This window comes from Geotrypetes seraphini, chromosome 4, assembly GCF_902459505.1.
Source record: "Geotrypetes seraphini chromosome 4, aGeoSer1.1, whole genome shotgun sequence".
Lineage (NCBI taxonomy): Eukaryota > Metazoa > Chordata > Amphibia > Gymnophiona > Dermophiidae > Geotrypetes > Geotrypetes seraphini.
The window spans coordinates 149,908,046-149,929,833 of record NC_047087.1 but is presented as its reverse complement, the minus strand read 5'-3'; the positions used below and the strand labels follow the sequence as shown (position 1 = coordinate 149,929,833).

General features: G+C 43.0%; 1 protein-coding gene across 5 annotated transcripts in view; it reads left to right on the top strand.

Moving 5' to 3' along the window:
* Positions 1 to 21,788, top strand: part of GNAO1 (G protein subunit alpha o1) — a 1,237,229-nt gene that overhangs the window by 799,108 nt on the left and 416,333 nt on the right. For all 5 annotated transcript variants that reach the window (XR_004539356.1, XM_033943713.1, XM_033943712.1 and 2 more), the window contains exon 6: positions 3,654 to 3,783. Coding sequence is in view for 4 of the 5 variants with exons in the window: in XM_033943713.1 (XP_033799604.1) it covers positions 3,654 to 3,783 (130 nt within the window). In the remaining variant the exon portion in view is untranslated. The remainder of the gene's footprint in view (positions 1 to 3,653; positions 3,784 to 21,788) is intronic.

Genomic DNA, 21,788 nt, shown 5'->3' with positions numbered 1-21,788 from the left:
CACCAGGGTTTGTATATCTTCCTATAATTCTCTGTGACTAACCTTGAGGATCCAGCCGGTTTGTCACACAGGTAATTAGATGAAGCACACACTAGCCCTTGCTAAGCCTGAAGATAGACTGCAAATACCACCCTGTAGTAATAACAGATGCTTTACCATTCAGCAGCAAAGTCTCTTGGAAAGGTGTGTGAACAGTGGGAGGCAGGTGATTCATGACATTGAGATGAACAGTGTAGATGGCATCCTCTAAGTTTGATGTTACAGCAGCTAGCTCCAATCCTGATGTGCAGCCTTGCTTATATAGTGTGGAGAAGGCTTTGTTTTTTCCACTATCTGGAAGGTTTAGGAAAGTCCCAGAAAGGTGAGATCATCTTTGCAGGATACTGCATGACCTTGACTCAGCAATTTTGCCATAGTGCCAGAAACATGATGTAAATTGCTTAGATTTAAAATTTTTATTTTTATATTTATGGTATATCAAATAAATTAAACTAAACTTGTTCAGTCCTATCTGGTCATATGTGGGTAACAAATGGCTTCCATTGCAATATGTTCTTGACAAAGCAGCTAGCTGAGCAAGAAGCAGAAGCAGATAACCATGCTGTTCCACAGCATTGCCTATGTGATGAGCTTTAGGAAACTGGTACCCATACTCAGTTATCTACTACCTAGTACACATACTCTTACAAGCCCTACCTACCACCCCTCAAAGAAAGCATTGCATTTTTTTATTTGAAAATCTTTTTTTTCAAAGCAGGAACAGTGTATAAAATTCAACCAAGACAAAATAATTCAAATACAAACCCCAGCCCCAACCGTACCCCGAACCCCCGTCCCAATCCAACCCCCCACCATTCATCAACCCCGTTCTCCGTTCTCTTCTTCCCCCTCCCAACCACAAGAATACAGGAGCAGCCCAAGGTGATTATCCAAAGTCTTCATAAGAGAGTAAAGTACCATCCTCATTCAGAATATGACATAATTGAAATATGCCCTTACTTCTCTACTGGCTAAATACCGAAGGTGTAAGCCCCAGAGGGAATGTGGCATTACCCATCAAAGGCATAAACACATTAAGATGCGAGTCCTGCCCCCAATAAGGTAGAACTTGTTTCCATACTTCCCAAAGGGGTTGGAACAACACACTACCCCGGGAAGGCTGAGAGACATCTTGAAGGTTAGCATGCAGAAGGTACAGCAAATGATAAGGATAGACATAATCTCTTTCAAAAGGCACATCCATGTAAAGAGCTGTATCCAACACCCAATCGGAAATATGGAGAAGAATACAGGCCTGATTGTATATCCGAAGGTCAGGAACACCCAACCCAATCCACCCCGAGCCCAATGCCCCCCATATTCGCCCACTGAAGCCTAGGCCACCTTCCTCCCCAAAAGAACCGAGATAACATAGAACTAAGGGCGAGAACATCTTTCTTCAACAAATAAACTGGAATCGTCTGAAGAACATAAAGCCACTTGGGAAACAGGATCATGTGGTAAAGATGGATTTGGCCCATCAAAGATAAAGGTAAGCCCTTCCATTGCTCCAATTTGGAACGCGTGTCAGACAACAATTTATCAATATTAATTCAGTAAAGACTCGCCACATCCATAGTTAACTGGATGCCAAGGTAATGAAAGGAACCCTCCGCTCATTTCAAAGGGAAATCTGCACCCCAAATACCCCGCACAGATGTGGAAGAAGCCAAGGCCTCAGATTTGTCAAAATTCAAAGCAAATCCCGAGAAGTCACCATATTCCGATAAACTCTCCAGGAGAATCGGCAGCGACCGCTGAGGGTCAGACAGAAAAAAAAAAGGTTATCCGCGAATGCCGCAATTTTAAAATGTCGAGCCCCCAAGGGCAAACCACTGATCTCAACATTTGCCTGTATTTCCCAAATCTAGGGATCCAAAGACAGAACAAAAAGCAATGGAGACAGAACCCTGCCTCGTCCCCCTACGAATAGGAAACAAGACCGAGCTAATCCCATTAATTCAGACCCCGGCAGCCGTGCCACCATATAACGCTCTAATTGCATTATTAAAAAATGGCCCCACCCCGTACACCTGAAGCACCGCAAATAAATATCTCCACTGCACCCGATCGAAGGCCTTGGCAGCATCAAAACTGATGAGCAAAAATGGAGTCCCGTCAGCCTTCGCCTTTTCCAATACCAATAGTGTCCAGCAAATATTCTTAAATACTGGGCGGGCCCTCACAAAGCCCACATGCTGCTCCGACGCCAGAGAAGGAAGAACACTCGCCAATCTATTAGCCAAAACCTTTGCCATGAGCTTAGCTTCAAAATTCAACAACGAGATTGACCTAAAAGACTCGGGCAATGTCGGATCCTTCCCTGGTTTTGGCAGCACCATAATCTGTGCCGTATTAAGATACCATAGCAAAAAACCCTTAGCCACCCCCAGATTAAAAATCTCTGCTAGCAAAGGTGCTATCTCTTCCACTAACAATTTATAAAACTCCGCACACCTCTCCCAGAGGGCCACTCTTAATACCCCACTCTACCTCCTCTGCGGTGATGGACAACTCTATAGAATCACAGTCATGGCAATTCAAGCATGGCAAATCCAAACTGTTCAAATATATTGCTCCTTCCATCCCCTCAGTATCTGGCGCTGCATAAAGGGCTCCCATGAACTGTCCCATGATTTCACACAGATCCTTAGACCCCTGGGAGTCTTTTAAAGGGTGATTCCCATTCGGTCCGTCCGGGGAGTGGCATCCAAGCCAACAAGCAACCATTTTTATTGGTGAACCTATATAATTGAAACTTATAATATGCCGAAGCCTTAAGAGCACCTTGATGTAAGAGTTCATTTAACTCCTGTGGGGCCGTCAGTAACTGCCCCTTAAGAGACAACTCCCCTAAAGCTCCAAAACGTTGCCGTAAGCTAGAAACTTTGTGGTCCAACTGTAAAATTGCAGATCTCCGCACTCGCTTTTGATGCGCTACATAAGCCATTACATCTCCCCTCAGTACTGCCTTAGCAGCCTCCCAGAAAAGAATTGGATCCTTACGGTAGGCCTGATTATAAGATTCATATTCCTTCCACCTACAGAGCAAATATTCCTGAAAGCGAGCATCTTTATGTAAATAGCACGGAAACCGCCAGCCTCTCCCGCAGGCACCCAAAGCTTCCTAACCCCAAGAGAGCTGTACCCAAGCATGATCCAAATTCTCAATAGGTCCCATATCCACCCCCCTAACCTCCGGAAGCAGAGAATGAGAGATCAAAATAAGGTCAATGCGGGAAAGAGTAGCTTGTGCCCGGGGAAGATGGGAATAATCTTGCTCCAGGGGATGTAACACTCGCCAGACATCAACCAGGTTTAGAGGATTAGCTAACAAAGCAGGAACCATAAGAGTCTTAGATGTCTCTCTACTCACTCCTGAGGAGCGGTCAAGCCGGTGGTCAAAGACCTCATTGAAATCACCCCCAACAAGCATAGGCACGTCCCCGAAAGATAAGATTTGATTGCGGACATGCCTAAAGAAACGGGCACCAGGATTGTTGGGTGCAATTATTGCATTTTTATTGCTGTTGAAAACAACTGATTTGAATATGTATGTCAGAGTATATTAAGTTTTAGTAAAATGATTCACAAGGTTTACTTTCTTTAATCAGGCTGTTCGATGTGGGAGGCCAGAGGTCAGAACGTAAGAAGTGGATCCACTGCTTTGAAGATGTCACAGCAATCATTTTTTGTGTTGCGCTGAGTGGTTATGACCAGGTTCTTCATGAAGATGAAACTACGGTGAGTGCCCAATGAGTGGTCAAGATCTTTCTTCTCATAAATATATAAATAAATAAAAAAAAATAACCATTACAACTGGCCCTTGGCTTCCACAAGGGAATTTATTTTCTTTACTTACAATTTCTCAATTGGTTTTTAAAATATATTCATAGTTACTTTTAGCCTGAGAAGGAATCTAATTAGCAGCATTTGTGCTTTGCTGAATTACAAATACTTAGAATATGAAAGCATTTTTTTTACATTTTCTCAACATTTTGCATGTCATACAAGAAGAGATAAAATTTTGCCAAATTTATAGATGATGAAAACTGATGATGCTTACCATGTATATGAGCTTTTTTTCAATGCATTTTTCATCTCCTAGTTCTTACGCATTGTATACTAGAAACAGAGTATTCTGGATGTTGAGGTATCACTTAAGCATAAATGATTGTTCAGGTCCAAGTATGTGATTCTAGTGAACTGGATTTGAATTCCATTCCATTTCAAGCCACTGTTCTTTATACTTTCCAAGAAAAGGAGCTTTGCATGCTTTCATTTATTAAGAAGTAAATTCCTTCATTTACATTTATAATAGAATTCTCTACTGTTCTCCAAATGTGATTTAATATATTTTTCTTTAACATTCTTCTGCTATAAAATAGAATTAACAGTTTTGAGTGTGTATACATATGTCTTTTTGTACCAATGGGGAGAGCTATTGAGAAATATGGTGTCATAGGATCATAAGGTGTCAAGATATCTATTTGGTATTTCTGGCTGAAGGTGACACTGAGAAGGAAGTTGAACTCTTATTTCTTGCCTATTAGAAATAACTAACTGGATATTGAACAGCAAATTAAGGCCTCATTTACCAACGTGCATTAACACACATGAGTTATGCACTTAGAACCATATTCTATATTTGTTGACTAAAAAAATGGTGCTGAAAAAATTTGCGCTTGGTACTATTCTATAAACCACTTCTGGAGTTAGGTATGGTTTATAGACGTGTAGCACCCATTTTCAAAACTAACATTTAGGTGCGTCCATTTATTCCAATGAAACCAGACATAAATGCCTGTATCTAAATTGTGTGTGGATTGGGTGTATTTTATAACAGTGGGCCTAGCTTTTAGAAATACCCATGACCGGCTCATGCCCCTCCCCTGGCCATGCCCCTTATGAGATCTGCACAATAGAATTTACATGTACCACTTTCTAGTATATGCTTAAAAAGTTGTATGCGTAAATTCTAAATCATGCCAATTGGTGCAAATAATTACTTGTTAATTGGCAATTTTCAATGCTGATTTGTTTGTTAATCAATTAAGTTGCATGTGCAAATTGGCAATACACATTGGTGCATGCAACTTTGGTCATAGTATTTCGAATAAGGGGTTAATAGATAGCTCTAATCAAAAATAATGGGGCTTGTGTTAAATAATGAGTATTAGATTGCATTAATATGCACTAATGTACATTAATTTGCATTAACAAACATTGGTAAACAAGGCCAAGAAGCTCAATTGTGAAAAAAAGCATACATCATCATGGTGAAGTATATCACTTGTGCTCTAGTTACCAAGTCTCAAAACTTAGATGTGGTTGAAGAATCCATACTTAATCTAGAACATTTCCAAACAAGTACCAAGAAATATTCTTTTGAAATTTAATTTCACATTGACTGTTTTCAAAACACTGAGGCCCAAATTCTCAAAACTGTATAGAAAGTTGGGTGGAAGTAGGCGCCCAGCTGCTGCCTAACTTAATTGTTTTAATTGGTGATAAACAACGTGGTAAGTGACCATGTTTCAAACCAATTATTAAAATCTAATTTTTTTAAAAAATGTAGGTGTTACAAACAACAGCGTCCAACTCCCATTCTTAGAGGTATCTACCAGCACCTATGTTTAAAGTAGGCATGATTTACACTGGAAGTGGATATAGGTACCTCTATGGTCGTGATTCTCATTGAAAGTAGGGATCGGAAATGTAGGCCTGTAAAACCCTGACCTACATTTCTGGTGCCTGCTTATGACATGGCTGTGAATCTCTAAATGGCGTTGTCACTTGATTGAAATGTGATTGGCGCCACTTTTCTAAGCAGCGTCACATAGAGAATCTGGCCCTCATTGTCTTTCTTGTAGCTAGCCAGTTATAATGGGATTATCTCTGAAAGTGCCTTTCAAATTTCAATTAGTGTCAACTATGACACCAAGAGCAATAATGGATATACCCAAGAAAAGCAAGAATTAACACTTTTACCATACTGTTTCAGCCTGGGTTAAGTTCAAAGTTCTGTATATTGCCTTTGGGGTTTGAGAGGAATTGACCTTGCTTATTTATTTGAGATTTTTCAGGACATTAACTGCAGTTTTTAGAGGAGGCAATTACAGTAATTTTATCCATTCATTAGATTCAATGTCTGAACATTTATAATTATGGCTTCTGTTTAAGGAACATTCTCTTACTGGAGCTCTAATTGCCGAATAAGTATTTGATCTTCAGAAAAAAACTGAAGACCCTGGCTCTTCCCACCTTGTAAAAAAGAGGTAGTTGGTACTGGGATGTTCTTCTATTTTGAGATCATTCTGGAAGAATGAACTATCTTGTGACAGTCTATTGAACAAAATGACATAATCAGTTCTATGATGCTGGATATATGTGTGAGGAGGGGGGATTCCCATGATCACTGCATCTTTCAAAGTGCAATGAAGAGGGGGATTCCTGTGTTCACTGAATCTGTTTTTAATACAGAAATTCAGCAAACAGGCCTCTGAAGTCATAGCAATGGGGAGGCTATCATGTGTGGACTCCTCCCACTGCCAAGAGCAGAAAGCTACTATTGGCTCTTTTGAAAGAGAGTTTTTTCAGCCTGATAAACAGTATAGAGAATATATAGAGAAAAGACAGAAGGGAGTTGGTGTGAGAAGGAAATGCAAGCAGTTCGGAGTAAGGAGAAACAGTTTGTCTCTCACTGGTTAATAGTTTTGGGGGAGCTGCCAGACAATTTCTCTAAGTAGCTGGCTACCTTTATGTAGGGTTACCATATTAAAGAAGTAGAAACCAGGACTAGAGAATGACACGATGGCGGTTACCCGTGGCTAGCCGCGGGTAACCCGCCGAAACGGGGAATGAAAAATTGCAGTCGTTGCGGGGACAGGGACAAGGCCATTCACCGCCCCGTGGAGCGGTGAATGGTCTTGTCTCCACAGTGAGGCATCAAGGACCGCGTGGTCCCCGCAGCCCCTGCCTGCCCGATCGATCGTAGCGTTTAGCCAGCTCCCTCCCTTCACCTCACCTTAGTTTGCAGGCTTTATTTTTCGGCAACCCGCACGCTTTCAAAGAGCCGCGCACGCGCGGCTGCTCAGTGTTCAATCTTCTGCTCTGACGCAACCGGAAACAGGAAGTTGCAGCAGAGCAGAAGATTGAACACTGAGCAGCCGCGTGTGCGCAGGTCGCCGAAAAAGAAAGCCTGCAAACTAAGGTGAGGTGAAGGGAGGGAGCTGGCTAAACTCTACGATCGATCGGGCGGGCGGGCAGGCAGGTTGGGGCTGCGGGGACCGCGCTCACACTGTAAGGAGGGAGTGAAAGGGAAAAGGATTCTGGGCCAAGGGGATGAAGAGGGAAAGAAAAACCCACAGCAGGAAAGAAAGGGGAGGACAGGCAGGTGAGCCAGATGCTGGAAGCAGGGGAGGGGAAGAAAGAGGGAAAGAAGCTAGATGGGGTTGAAAAGAAGAGACACACTGGTATGGAAGAGGAAGATAGGGGAAATCTGGACACAGGAAGGTAACACAAAGAGGGGAAATTATGTGCATGGGGCATAGGGACAGACACATAAAGGGGACATGCCATGGGAATGGTATATGGACACAGGGGGGGGCAATGGCAGATACATAGGGGAGATATTAGAAATGGGGAAAATAGGAGCACAGAAATGAGATGGTTTGTGGGGATGGGACAGGGACCGAGTTCGCAGGCTCCAGTGGCTTGCACAAATTACATTGTAATGTTCCACGAAAATAAGAGGGAGGAAGGTAGATAGATAGGCCACACGAGAGGAGCTGAAGGGTGGTAGAAAGGAACAGATGGTAAAGGAGGGAGGGAAGGGTGGTGATGGAAAGGAATAGAACAGACATTGAAGGAGGGTGGAGAGGAACAGATCCTGAAGGGAAATGTGGAAGACACTCTGGGAGAAGATGCTGGAAGGGAAGAAGACAGATGCCAGACTATGGGGGAGCGGAGGGAAGAAGATGGGTGCTAGACCAATTGGGGGAGTGAAGGGAGAGGCACAGTAACAGCAAATGGAAGACGCAGAGAGAAGACACACAGTGGATGGAAGGAATTGAATGAGAAGATGTGGAAAGCAGAAACCAGACAACAAAGGTAGAAAAAAGAATTCTATTTATTTATTTATTTATTTTTTTGCTTTAGGATAAAGTACGGTAGTATATTAGTTGTGTTGATAAAAATGTATAAACAAAGCCCTGCCAGCTGAACATCTCTTTCTCTAGTTCAACAGCAGGAACTTTGATTTATAAGAAATGAATTAGCTAAATATTACAGTACTAAGGCTTATATGGATGCTGCGGGGACGGTGACGAGGCGGTGAATGGGATGGCAATGACAGTGACGGGGCGGTGAAGGGAAAGGCAGTGCCGGGGCGGTGCAGAGAATGGTGGACCGGGGACGGGGCGGGGACGGGGACAGATTTTTTCCCCGTGTCATTCTCTAACCAGGACACATGGCCCCACACCATTCTACCTCCAACCCACCCTGTTCCTCCTCCAGCCCCGCCCTGTTCCAACTCTAACCCCCTCCCAAAAGCCACATCTCTTTTTTTCTGACCTCCGTTGCGTCTGGAGGGCCTCCAGCATGCACAGATGCTTGTGACATCATCCGCATATGCTTATTGAAGGCTCTCCAGACGCGGCTGGAGCTCGTGGCTTTCCAAAACCTGGACAAACTGCTAGGTTTTATAAAGTCTGTCCGGGAACCCGGACGGTCCTCTAAAAAAGAACATGTCCAGGTTTTCCCGGACATCTGGTAACCTTACCTCTATGCATATAGCTCTGTGGATCGGAGTCCCAGAACCCTGAATGTACTTTTTACTCTCCTTTACCTGGTCGTGTCTTCTGACCTACCTCCTGTGTACATAACTGGCCACAGGGTATCATAGGAGGCCAGGGGCTACACATGGGTTTAGATTTACTAAAAGTAGGGTTACCAGATGTCCAGATTTACCTGGACATTTCCTCTTTTTAGAGGACTGTCCAGGTGTCCAAATGACTTCTTAAAACCCAATACTATGTCCAAGTTTTGAAAAGCTTTGAGCTCTGGGCCGCATCTGGAGGGCATCTGCCGTCCCGCCTTCTCAGATCTTCAGACCGCAAACTACTTATGGCACCAAACGTCAAGACATCTTTTCTGTGGTTGCCCCTCAGCTTTGGAACACTCTCCCCATGCTTGTGAGGGAAGAAAATAACCTAGACCGCTTCAAAGGCCTTCTTAAGAGCCATCTGTACAAAGAAGCTTTTAATATCTAATCCTTTTTCACTCCATCTCTCAATCTATCCAAAGAAACAATAAGCAGCGTTTACCCTCCTTTTGTTCATTCCTTAAATGTTTTTCTATCCTATTTACAATTATATTTCTTGTTAATCTTGTTGAGTCTGTTCAATATTAAGTACGCTATTGAGTTAAAGATGTTTTATCTTCTTTTTAAAATATTTGTACTGTTTTGGCATTTTTATTTTTCCCCCTTTACATTTTAATTGTAAACTCGCTTAGAAATTTGATATGTGACAATCTAATTTTAATAAAAACTTGAAATTTGAGCATGCAATGCGGTAATGTCATATGCATGTGCTCATTCTATGACATCATCATATTTCATCTGCGCATGCTCAGAGGCCCTCCTTACGCAGCTCCAAGTTTGAGGAAAAGAGGTTCGGGGGGACAGGGCTGGGGCAGAATGGGGTATGATTTGGGTGGAACAGGCCAGGGCTGGATAGAATTGGGTGGGCCTTGGGGCGGGGCCATATGTCTGGATTTTACAATCGTAAAATCTGGTAACCCTAACTAAAAGGTGCTATCACATTACTGCACATAACATGCATTAATTATTCCACATTATTTACCGTAGATCCCATTTTATGTAATGGGATTTATTCATTAATGTGCATTAAAACCGTTAGTAAACGATGAAGTGGCAATACACTTCAATATATCTTACCCTAACCTAGATATTTTCATTTAGATTTTGCTTTCTTTTAAAGTGGGTGTTTATTTTTATTATAATATGTTTGTCTTTTTTAGTGTTATATATGATGTGTTGTATTTTCCACACTAGTTTATAGGGATATGATATATAGATTGGAATAAATCAACAAAAGCATGTAGTAAATTAAAGTGTGTGTAACAGATATCAAAAGAATATGGAAGAAAATCTGAAAAGTAGTTTCTTGTACAATCCCACTCAATTCCTGAACAAGTGGGTAGTCAATCCCATCTTGTGAGATCTCTTGTAGGAAGCCTTATTAGCATAACTGAAAGTTGGAGGGCAATCTAAAGGTAAGAGAATGAACAAAAAGTTGTCTTCCTACAAGCAAGACAGTAGGAGCTAGTCTTTTCTGCTTGTGTTTATTTTTTCTTTAACCAAAGTATTTTTCCTTCAATTTTGTGTGATTTATTTTTGTACTGCAAAGGATCCCCTTGGGGGACAGGTCTGGCTGCGGAAGATTGCAGACTCTCAGGAATAGAGTCTACTTCCAAGGGGTGACTGCTTTCCAGTGCACCCACTTAAACAGCCTGCATTCTGCGTTTCAGGGCTCACGGATCATTCCCTTGGGAGCATAGCTCACCCCAAGTTCATCCACTAGTAGACTGCACAGCTCCTTGGCAGTGTGTCCAGGATGGGGCAGACTGCATCCTCCCCTCATATTGTGTGTGTAGGATCCGGTAGGTGTCGAGGTCTCTGGCCAGCATGTCAGCCCGAGAGACAATTAGAAGACACAGATGGTCCCGTCTTCCAGATTTCTTGAGGCAGAGATCTCTCTGTAAGCTGTTTCAGCATCACACAGCTCCTAGCACACAGCATGTGAGTAGCAGGCTGAAAGTGAGTAGCAGGCTGACAGCCTGAGAGATCGTTTGGGGGAGGGGGATCTTTAAATTTGATTTTTGAAGGTTTCTAGGGTTAGTACTGGACCCCCGATCCCAAAAATCCTAAAATTGCTAATTTTAATCTGTGTAGCTGTCTTTGGTGCCAAAATCACTGCCGCCATGGCCATCTTGGATTTCCCAATTTTAATTTAAAAACTTTTATCTGCTCAAAACACCTCATTTTGCCAAGAAAACAGATGGGATGAACTTCCCAAAGCTAGTTTCTTCAAATTAATACCCTGTTTGTGGCGGGTGACAATCTGAGGGTCATCAGTGTTCCACATGACATGTGAGGGGTGTGATGGCAATTCCTATAGCTCCCTCTGTTCCCTCAGGGGCGTCAGTATCACAGACCAACAGAGGAATGTCCCAAAAAGTCAAAAATAGAGCTGGGAAGCAGTACCAGCAGGTCTCCAGCAAAGCGCAGCCGCTATTCAGTGCAGAAGCCATGCAAATCCTTGAAACAGAGCCCACAGAGTTCCTCTGATCCTCAGGGACAAAGATTGCCATCTGAATTTATTAATATGTTATTTCAGGCTTATTTGCTTAATAAAGATCCCATAAATCCTTCAGAGGCCCTGTAGGTGCTGGGAACTTCTCAGCCCACAAGCACAGGTCCCCATCAGAAGAGCCATGCAAAAGCAGGGGATGTTCCACCCACAGGCGACTCAGATGACCAAGACTCCTGACAAGTACTTGTGTTATGGTTGATGATACTGCAGCCTTAGGGTTGCAGGACCCAGATCTGGGGGATGCTCAGGATCTTTGAAAAGATTCCACTGTGCGCAGACTGTTTAAGTCCTCTGCACAAGTAGGAATGATTTTGGAGTCCCTGCAGGAATTAAAATTAGACATTCCTCTCTTATGAGTAGAGCAAATCCACAGTCTTCTTGTTTTCCAGACCAGCCACACATCGCCCAGATGCTTACGTATCACTGGGATGTTCCGAAAGGGCCTCTGCAGGTGACCATGGCTATGGCTAAGCTTTATCTGATGACTGATATTTTTCACTAGTGCTTTGCTCCTCCAAAGTTGGCGCAGGTTACCAAGCACCCAATGAGGGTGGGATGGTGTTCCAGGACATCGAAGACAGCAGAATATATTTTGTGCTCAAAAGTCTTTTTGGCTCTGCGGCATCAGCTGCAGTAGCATTCTTCATTACCAGAGCCTATCACTCCAAGCTGCGTCAAGATCCCCTGACCTTTTTTATCATTGTTTTCCAGGTTATGAGCAAGCTTTCGTCGTACTTCATCTCTGCACGGAGAATGCTGTGGATTAGACTGTGGTCAGGGGATTCTCCCTCAAAAGCCACTCTTAGTACACTACCATTTAAGGAGCAGCTCCTTTATGTTAAAGGCCATAGTTGATATAGCCTGTGTACAGGCTATACCTGAGTCCCTGACAGACAGAAATTCTAGATCCTCTAAAGCAGTGTTTCTCAACTTCTTCAAACCAAATACCCCCTAAGGGCTCCTTTTACAAAGGTGTGCTAGCGTTTTTAGCACACGCACTGGATTAGTGTGCGCTAGCCAAAAAACTACTGCCTGCTCAAGAGGCGGTAGCAGCTAGCGCGCACAGCATTTTAGCATGCGCGTTAAGGCCCTAACGCGCCTTCCTAAAAGGAGACCTAAGTCTAACAACTGAGTACCCCCAACCACTAACCACCCAAACTCTGCCCCAGACCCCGCCCTCATTGCTAATTGTAATGCAATTTCTTCCATTCGTTTTTCATATAAACACAATATACACAGCAGATATAAATTCTCAAAACTGACACATATTAGTCACTGTATTGAAAATAAAATCATTTTTCCTACCTTTGTTGCCTGGTGATTTTATTTTTCTAATCATCTTTTCCCAGTCTCTAGTTGCATTTCTTTCTGTCTGTGCTCTTATCTGTGTTTCCAGGGCCTTCTTATCCATTGACTAGTTTTTTTCTCCTTTTTCATTATCTGCCCTGCATCCATCGTTCAAAAATCTAAAATGGGGAAAACTATCCAAAGACACTTTAGGACAGAAGTCAAACTCCAATATGTACCAAAAGACAAATGTACTTCCCTCAAACATAAAGCATATACTTAAATGCTTATAAAAAGCTTTAAATACAGAAAGCTTTAAATATAGAAGGTTTATGCTCAGAGACCTGAAGGAGCAAACGGCGGTCAAGCCCCCAAGCACCTTACCACCCAATCATTGCATGACCTTCCACATTTGACAGCTTATGCTTATAACAAGACTCAGAAATATTAATCGCTATATTATTCTTTTCTCTGAAAAGATTTAGAAACATGATGTGCTTATCTATTTGCTGGTTCTGACGTGCCACGTTTCGATCACTTCTTCAGGGAATCAAAAGTTTAGCTCAAAATTATTGAGAGACAGCACCAGAGGGTTGGATTTCTGTAAGTACAAACAATACATATAAGTCCAAACGGACTTCAAATGCTTATAATAATATATTCTTAAACACATTTTTAAAAAATGCACCAAAGTGAATTCAAAAGAATTTTTAAAGACTAAACTGGAGGGTACCTGATTGAGGTGCAAAATCTATATATACCACGTATCAACAAGGGATCCAAGATGAAAAAGAACAAGGAACTGGTGTGGCTCACTGTAGCGGTGAAGGAAGTGAACAGAGACAAGACATCTTTTAAGAAATGCAAAAGGTAAAAAACGGACGAAAACTGGAAAAAGCACAAATAACATCAAAGCAGGTGCCATAAGGCTGTAAGAGGGGCCAAAAGAGACTAAGAGGAAAAAATAGCTAAGGAGACAAAAAACTTCAAACCATTCTGTTGATAAATTAATGGGAAACGACCTGCGAAGGAAGCGGTAGGGCCGTTGGATGACCATGGAATAAAGGGAGTGCTAAAGGAAGACAAAGCCATCGCTGACAAACTGAGCACATTTTCTGCGTCTTTATTTACTGAAGAGGATATACACAACATTCCAGAAGCTGACAGGATATACGCAGGAAACAAAGACAGGAAACTGACAGCGTTGATGGTCAGTCTAGAAGAGGTATGCAGGCAAATTGATAGGCTTAAAAATGATAAATTCCCGGGACCAGATGGCATCCATCTGAGGGTAATCAAGGAACTGAAAGGGGCTATAGCTGAACTGCTTCAACTAATAGCCAATCTGTCGATCAAAACAGGAAGGATTCCAGAAGCCTGGAAAGTGACAAATGTTACGTTGATCTTCAAGAAAGGTTCGAGGGGAGATCCGGGAAACTACAAACCGGTAAAGATGGTAGAGGCGCTGATAAATGACTGCATCATTCATCGCCTTGATGGACACAGTCTGATGAGGACCAGCCAGCACGGCTTCAGTAAAGGAAGATCTTGCTTGACGAACTTGCTACACTTCTTCGAGGGAGTAAACAGGCAGATAGACATGTATATCTGGATTTTCAGAAGGCATTCGACAAGGTTCCGCATGAATGACTACTTTAAAAAATTGCGAGCCATGGTATCGAGGGTGAAATACTCGCGTGGATTAAAAACTGGCTGGTGGATAGGAAACAGAGAATGGGGATAAATGGACAATACTCGGACTGGAAAACCGTCACCAGTGGAGTGCCGCAGAGTTCGGTGCTTGGACCTGGAAATTGGTACGACAAGTGAGGTGATTAAATTTGCAGATGATTCAAAGTTATTCAGAGTAGTGAAGACGCAGAAGGATTGCGAAGACCTGCAACGTGACATAAACGCGCTCGAGAAATGGGCCGTGACATAGCAAATGAGGTTTAATGTGGATAAATGTAAGGTGATGCATGTCAGTAACAAAATCTTATACACGAATACAGGATGTCCGGTGCAGTACTTGGAGAGACCCCCCAGGAAAGAGACTTGGGAGTACAAGTTGACAAGTCAATGATGCCGTCCACATAATGTGCAGCGGCGGCGAAAAGGACAAAGAGAATGCTAGGAATGATTAAGAAGGGGATCACGAACAGATCAGAGAAGGTTATCATGCCGCTGTACTGGGCCACGGTATGCCCTCACCTGGAATACTGCGTCCAGCACTGGTCACCATACATGAAGAAGGACACAGTACTATTCGAAAGGGTCCAGATAAGAGTGACTAAAATGGGCTGGAGGGGTTGAGAGATTAGAGAAACTGGGCCTCTTCTCCCTTGAAAAAGGAGACTGTGAGGGGACATGATTGAAACATTCAAGATAATGAAGGGAATAGACTTAGTAAATAAAGACAGGTTGTTCACCCTCTCCAAGGTAGAGAGAATGAGAGGGCACTTTCTAAAGTTAAAAAGGATAGATTCCGTACAAGCGTAAGAAAGTTCTTCTTCACCCAGAGAGTGGTAGAAATCTGGAACTCTCTTCAGGAGGCTGTTATAGGGGAAAACACCCTCCAGGGATTCAAGATAAAGTTAGACAAGTTCCTGCTGAACCAGAACATACGCAGGTAAGGCTAGAGCACTGATCTTTGATCTAAGGGCCGCCGCATGAGCGGACTGCTGGGCACGATGGACCACTGGTCTGACCCAGCAGCGGCAATTCCTATGTTCTTATGTTCTTACAGGCCTCCTTCACAGACGGAAGAAGTAGATAGAGATTTAATAGTAGACATTCAGAATACAGTAAACTCCCACGACTTCACGGTTCATGAATCGCAGATTCAGTAATTTGCAGTATTTTCCGACTGCCTCTTCCTGGTACTAAAGTCAGACTACACCAATCAGGAGCTGCTTTTGACACGCTATCTAGTCAGAAAATACTGAGAATGATTTTCAGCAACCGCCGGCGGCCCAGCTGCCCTCTTCTGCCTTCAATCAGCCCCTAAAGCACATTCACGGTTTTTCAAAATTCGTGGGTGTTCCTGGAATGGAACCCCCACGAATTTCAGGGGAGTACTGTATATTCCTCGATAGAAGATCATCATTCCAAGTAGGCAAATATAACTTTATCTCAAGAGCTCTTTCTTACCAAATTTTTAGAAAGTCATTCAAAATTACCTCTTTGACAAATTTCTCTGACTCCATTTCTACCATGATGTACTTCTAAAATACTTCCAGGAAAAACTGATTAGTCTTACCATGTTAATGTAATAGTTTTTTGTAATATCGCTGTCTGTATACAGTCATTTCCTCTGTAAACCGCTCTGAACTGTTTGGATATTGCGGTATTTAAAAATAAAGTTATTATATTATCTAAAAAAAAGGGGAAGTCATTGCTAAAATACATGATTTTAATATGATGGTTGTTGATGGGGATATATCCTATTGCGGGGTCCTTCTAGAAGTAGGGAGATTCTGATTCTCTACAAGGAAAACTGTTCAGCATTGTAAAGGAACCGCACACGTGAGTGGGGTCATACTGACATTAGTGCTTATGAAACAGGGAAAGGTGTTTTCTGAATGTTACCAGTGAGGTGAATCAACTGGCATCCAATCATCCTGCATGGTACGGGTTATTAATTAGCTAAGAATGGGATAGAGAGGGCCTCATTCAAAAGGCAAGACAGGTTTCTAGTCTTGAAAAAAAACAAACTTGGTTCGGATGGGGGTTTACAAATCAAAGAATTAGTGTCTGGGATGGGGAAACATCTGGGAAGGAGTGAAATGCGGTGGATAAAACAAAGAGCGATTGTAAGGGCAACAAACCTTTCTGTGAGGCAAGTAAGTAAAAGTAAGAGGAAAAGAAAGCTGCTTTGGTTCTCAAAAGTAGTAGCTGAGAAGGTAAGGAATAAGAGGTTAGCTTTTATAAACTACAAAAGATCCCAGAAAGAGGAACACAGGCAAAAATATCTGGAAAAGTTAAGAGAGGCTGGTCGTGTAGTCAGGAAAGCAAAGATGCAAATGGAAGAAAAAATAGCTGACACGGTAAAATGGGGAGACAAGACATTTTTTTTAGATATATTAGTGATAGGAAGAAATGTAAAAGTGGCATTATGAGACTCAAAGATGAAGGGGAGGAATATATAGAAGCTGATAAAGAAAAGGCCGAATTGATTAACAAATATTTCTGTTCTGTGTTTACGACTGAAGCGCCAGGAGCGGGACACAGAAGACAAACGTGAATAGGGATGGAGGAGTAATAGACCCTGATCAATTTTCAGAGGGTTGTGTTTGTGAGGAGCTAGCTAAAATAAAGGTAGACAAAGTGATGGGGCCAGATGGTGTACATCCTAGGGTGCTGAAGGAACTTAGGGAAGTTCTGCTAGCTACACTGACTGACCTTGTCAACGAGTCTGTAGAGTCGGGAGTTGTGCCAGAGGACAGGAGAAGGGCAGATTTAGTCCCTCTCCACAAAAATGGAAGTAAGGAAGAAGTAGGGAATTACAGACCAGTAAGTCTGACTTCTGTGATAAGCAAATTAATGGAAACGCTTTTAAAAACAGAGAATTGTGAAGTTTCTGGAATCCTGTGGATTATAGGACCGGAGGCAACATGGATTTATTAGAGGTCAGGGCCAGATTAAAGGGTAGGCCCAGTAGGCATGGGCCTAGGGCCCGAAATGGTCAGGGGGAGCCCACTACCAGCACCACCCTTCCTATTCTGCTGCTGCTGCTTTCTTTAACTAGCAGCAGCGGCAGCAAACCTTTAAATCTGAAGTGTCCAACCCGCAAGCCCAGCTTCTGCTCCCTCTTGAGTTCCAACACAACCTTCTCCCTTCCTTTCTTCTGTGCCTCCCTCCGGCACGTGCTTCATTTCTGGCCAGCGCCCTTGCTGCCTGTTCAAAGCCGTGAGCATTGGCTCCTTGCGCGATCCGCAGCTGCGTCGGAAGCATTCCCTCTAATGTCACAACGGCCCTCCCTGGGGTAGAGAAATGCTAATGTTGCTTCTGCTGCTGCACAGGGAGGGGGATGCTGCTGCTGCACAGGGAAGGGGGGAAGGGGAGAAATTCTGCTGGTGCACGGGGGACGGGGAGAAATGCGGCTGCTGCACAGGGGAGGGGGGAGAGAAATGCTGCTGCTGCTGCTGCTCCTGCACCCAATTAGGGAGAGAGAGAGAAGGAAAAGGGAGAGGAACAAGAGATGCCAAGTCCGAGGGAGGGAAGAAAGAAGGAAAGGAAATGAGAGGGTATGGGGGAAGGAGACAGATGACAGACCAGGGGAAAGGAAGGAAGGAGGGAGGGAGAGACAGGAAGGAGAGGAGATGCCACATAATGGAGGGGGAGGGGAAGTTGGAAGGAGAGGAGAGAGATGCCAGGGCATGGGAGAGGGAAGGGAAACTTAGGAGACAAATGCCAGACCAGAGGGAAAGGAGGGAGAGGAGGTGCCAGAGCATGGAGGGGAGAGAGATGCCAGGGCATGGGGGAGGGAAGGGAAGGAGATAGAGATGCCAGACCATGGGGTGGAGTGGGAAGGAAGGAAGGAAAGGAGAAGAGAGCCTAGGGGAGGAGGTGGAGACAGAAAAATGGAGAGGGGGTTAAGCTGAAATTAATCATGTACCAAGGAGAGAAGGGGCACAGGATAGACAGTTTATGGAAGGAGCATAGAAAGAAGGATGACATCATATGGAACAGGGAGAGGACGGACAGTGGATGGAAGGGGCAGAGAGAGGGCAGACAGTGGATGGAAGGGGCTGATGCTACATGGAAGAGAGAGAGAGGCTAGAAAGATGGAAGAGAGATGTTGGCTAGAAAGAAGAGTGAAGACAAGATAATTAAAGCAGAAACGACAAAAGGTAGAAAAAACATTTTTTTGTTGCTTTAAAATAAAATAGTATTTTAGTATTGATAAAACTTTTATAAACAGAAAAAAATCTTTTTATTGGACTAATTTTAATACATTTTTTTTACTAACCTTTAGAGATTAAAATCCCCTTTCTCAGGTCAGGACAGTATAATGTAACAAAAGTATACTGTACTATATTTATCTGAAGGAGGCTATGGCCTCTGAAAGTTAATTGAAAAATGGATTAGTCTAATAAAATGGTATATTCTTATTTTCAATTTTTGTTTTATTTCTATTTGTTAATTTGTAAAGTGAACTGTGAACTGTTCTGGTCCCAGTTTCTCAACAAACTTCCCCCTTTTCCCCAAACATGTGGATCCAGACTCAAACTGGCACAACTGGGTAACTCTTTCCGGGACCACGTACCGTGCTCTTGCCCCATTATCCACTAAACCCATCTCCTACTCCCACAAGACTCCCTGGTATCTCCCTTACCACAGGGAATTAAAGCAGAAATGTCGAGCCTTGGAGCAAAAATGGAAAAAATCAAAATCCCCTTCAGACAGACAATCCTGGAGAGACAACATCAAGTTCTACAACACCGTATTAAAAAAAGCTAGGAAGAATTTCTATGGAGACAAAATCTCCAGGCCAAAAAACCAAAACAGGACACTGTTCCACATCTGGCGCAACCTAATTTCAAAAAACGACTCCACCTTTTCCCCCTCCCTCCCATCTCCAAATGACTTAGCCAAATTTTTCAACGAAAAGATCACTACCACAAAGAGTTCACTCCCCCCAGCTGTCTCTTACAATTCTCTACCTCTGAATGACTCCAACCCTATCCCTGCTGACAGATCATGGACCTCCTTCAAACTCGTATCCGAACCCCAGATCTCTAAATTTTGTCTCAAACTTAAATCCTGCAAATGCATCCTAGATCCTTTCCCATCCTACCTTTACGAAAACATTCCTGCTCAGGCCATCTCCTCCCTTACCAGCCTTATAAACAAAGCATTACTATCGGTCCTGTTCTCCACAGAAATGGGACACATTGCCTTATCCCCTCTTCTGAAAAAAGCCGATCTCGACCGTACCTACCGCCCCATAGCAAATATCCCTCTTCTAACTAAACTGCTAGAGACCAGAGTCGCTACTCAGCTCTCCTTTTACCTAGAGAGATTCTCCATTCTCCAACACTACCAATACGGATTCAGACCCAACTTCAGCACCGAGTCCCTCCTAGTTTCCCTAATTTCAAAGGTGCAACAACTACACTCCTGAAATAAATTCGCTGTTCTGCTACAATTCGATCTCTCTGCGGCTTTCGACGTCGTCCACCATGACATACTAATCTACCAACTTTCTGAGATAGGAATTGACTCCATCGTCCTAAAATGGTTCACAAGCTTCCTTCGCTCTCGTTCCTACATCGTCAACACAAATGGTTCCAGGTCCACTCCGTGGACTCCATCTTGCGGTGTCCCACAGGGTTCTCCCCTATCCCCTATTCTCTTCAACATTTATATGACCTCCTTGAAGCTCCTCAAACTTTCCCCCCTGGAAACAATCTACACATATGCTGATGACATCCTTATCCTCCTTGAAACAGACCAGAACCTCACAAACCTCCATGAGAACATTACATCATGCATAATGAGACTTCACGACTGGTCCATCTTGGTACAGATGAAATTAAATGAATCAAAAACAAAACTACTCTGGCTCGGCCCAAAATTAGAATACCTGCCCACCCTCTTCACACTACCCACAGGCTCCGCTCTGCACCTTGAGTTCTCTAGCAAGGTCCTCGGCATCATTATTGACTCTTCTCTCTCCCTCAATGATCACCTCAATTCCCTGGTAAAATCATGCTTTTTCAGCCTCCACATGCTGAGGAAAGTAAGATCCTACTTTTGCCAAAAACATTTCGCCGTCCTTGTCCAATCCATCATCCTCTCTAAACTCGACTACTGTAATGCCATTTATTTATGCCTAACAAAAAAAAGTCTTCAAAGACTCCAGCTTATCCAGAATACTGCAGCCAAGCTGATGTTTGCAAAATGCAAATTTGACCATGTCTCCCCACTCCTAACCAACCTTCACTGGCTCCCAGTGATTCCCAGAATTCATTTCAAATGCTCCTGCCTTGCTTTCAAGATCATTCACGGCATCCTCCCTCCCCTAATCCCACTATCCTTTAACGCCTCGAGGCCTGCTACCACCAGATCCTCCCACAATCATAAACTATCCTTCCCCTCTCTACGCGGTATTCTCTACGCAGGCAAACTGGGAAAATCCCTTCTCTTCAAAATCACGGGCCTTTGGAACGATCTCACTACCCCGCTGCGGAACCTGGGCTCCCTCCAATTATTCCGCAAACAACTGAAAACCTGGCTTTTCTCTAACTTATAACTTTATTTCCCTGCTTATATTCCCTCTATTTATATGCTCCTGTAAATCTCTCTCCTTTCTCTTCTTATATTTTTAAGCTTTGTAAACCGTGCCAAGCTCCACTTCCGTGAAGAAGATGCGGTATATAAACTTAAGGCTTAGTTTAGTTTAGTTTAGTGATTGTTTGTCAGTTTCTTCAGATTTACATCTGCTATATTTATATTTTGCAGAGTATTAGGGGGTTATGTGTCATTGTTTCTGAGGTGTTTCACTGTATGCAGCTTGGCTTGGCGGTTCAGTTTAACCTTTATCTACATATTTCTATTTTTAGTTTGATTACTTATTCCATACTGGGTTAGGGTGTATCTGTTTCTGTGTGTATGAAAGACATGATTTTTTGTTAGCACTGACAAGCCTTGTTTGGCAAAATGCATTGGGCATGGTTCTTGGGAGCACCTTGAATAAACCTGATTTGAATCTCCTTATTGTCTGCCGATCTTTTGTTTCATGTTGGATTCTTTGGTGGACTGCTTGCTTTGTTGTTTCGTTACAAGTTAACATACATGGAGTGGAACATACTGGAGGAGTTACAGATTTGGTTGTTTATCCATACATTTGGGTTACAGTTGGTTGACACAGAGTGAGGCAGTTGAGAGGCGTTGTAAACTTGATTATTAATATAGACTTATACAGTATTTCGGATAGTATTACTGCTTTACAATATATTTGAACACTTGAATATATGTATGGAAAGGGTTCAGAGTTAAAGTCCTGGGTAAGTAGGTGGGAAGGAAGGGGGATTTGTTCAGAGATGTTTGGGGGTTGCA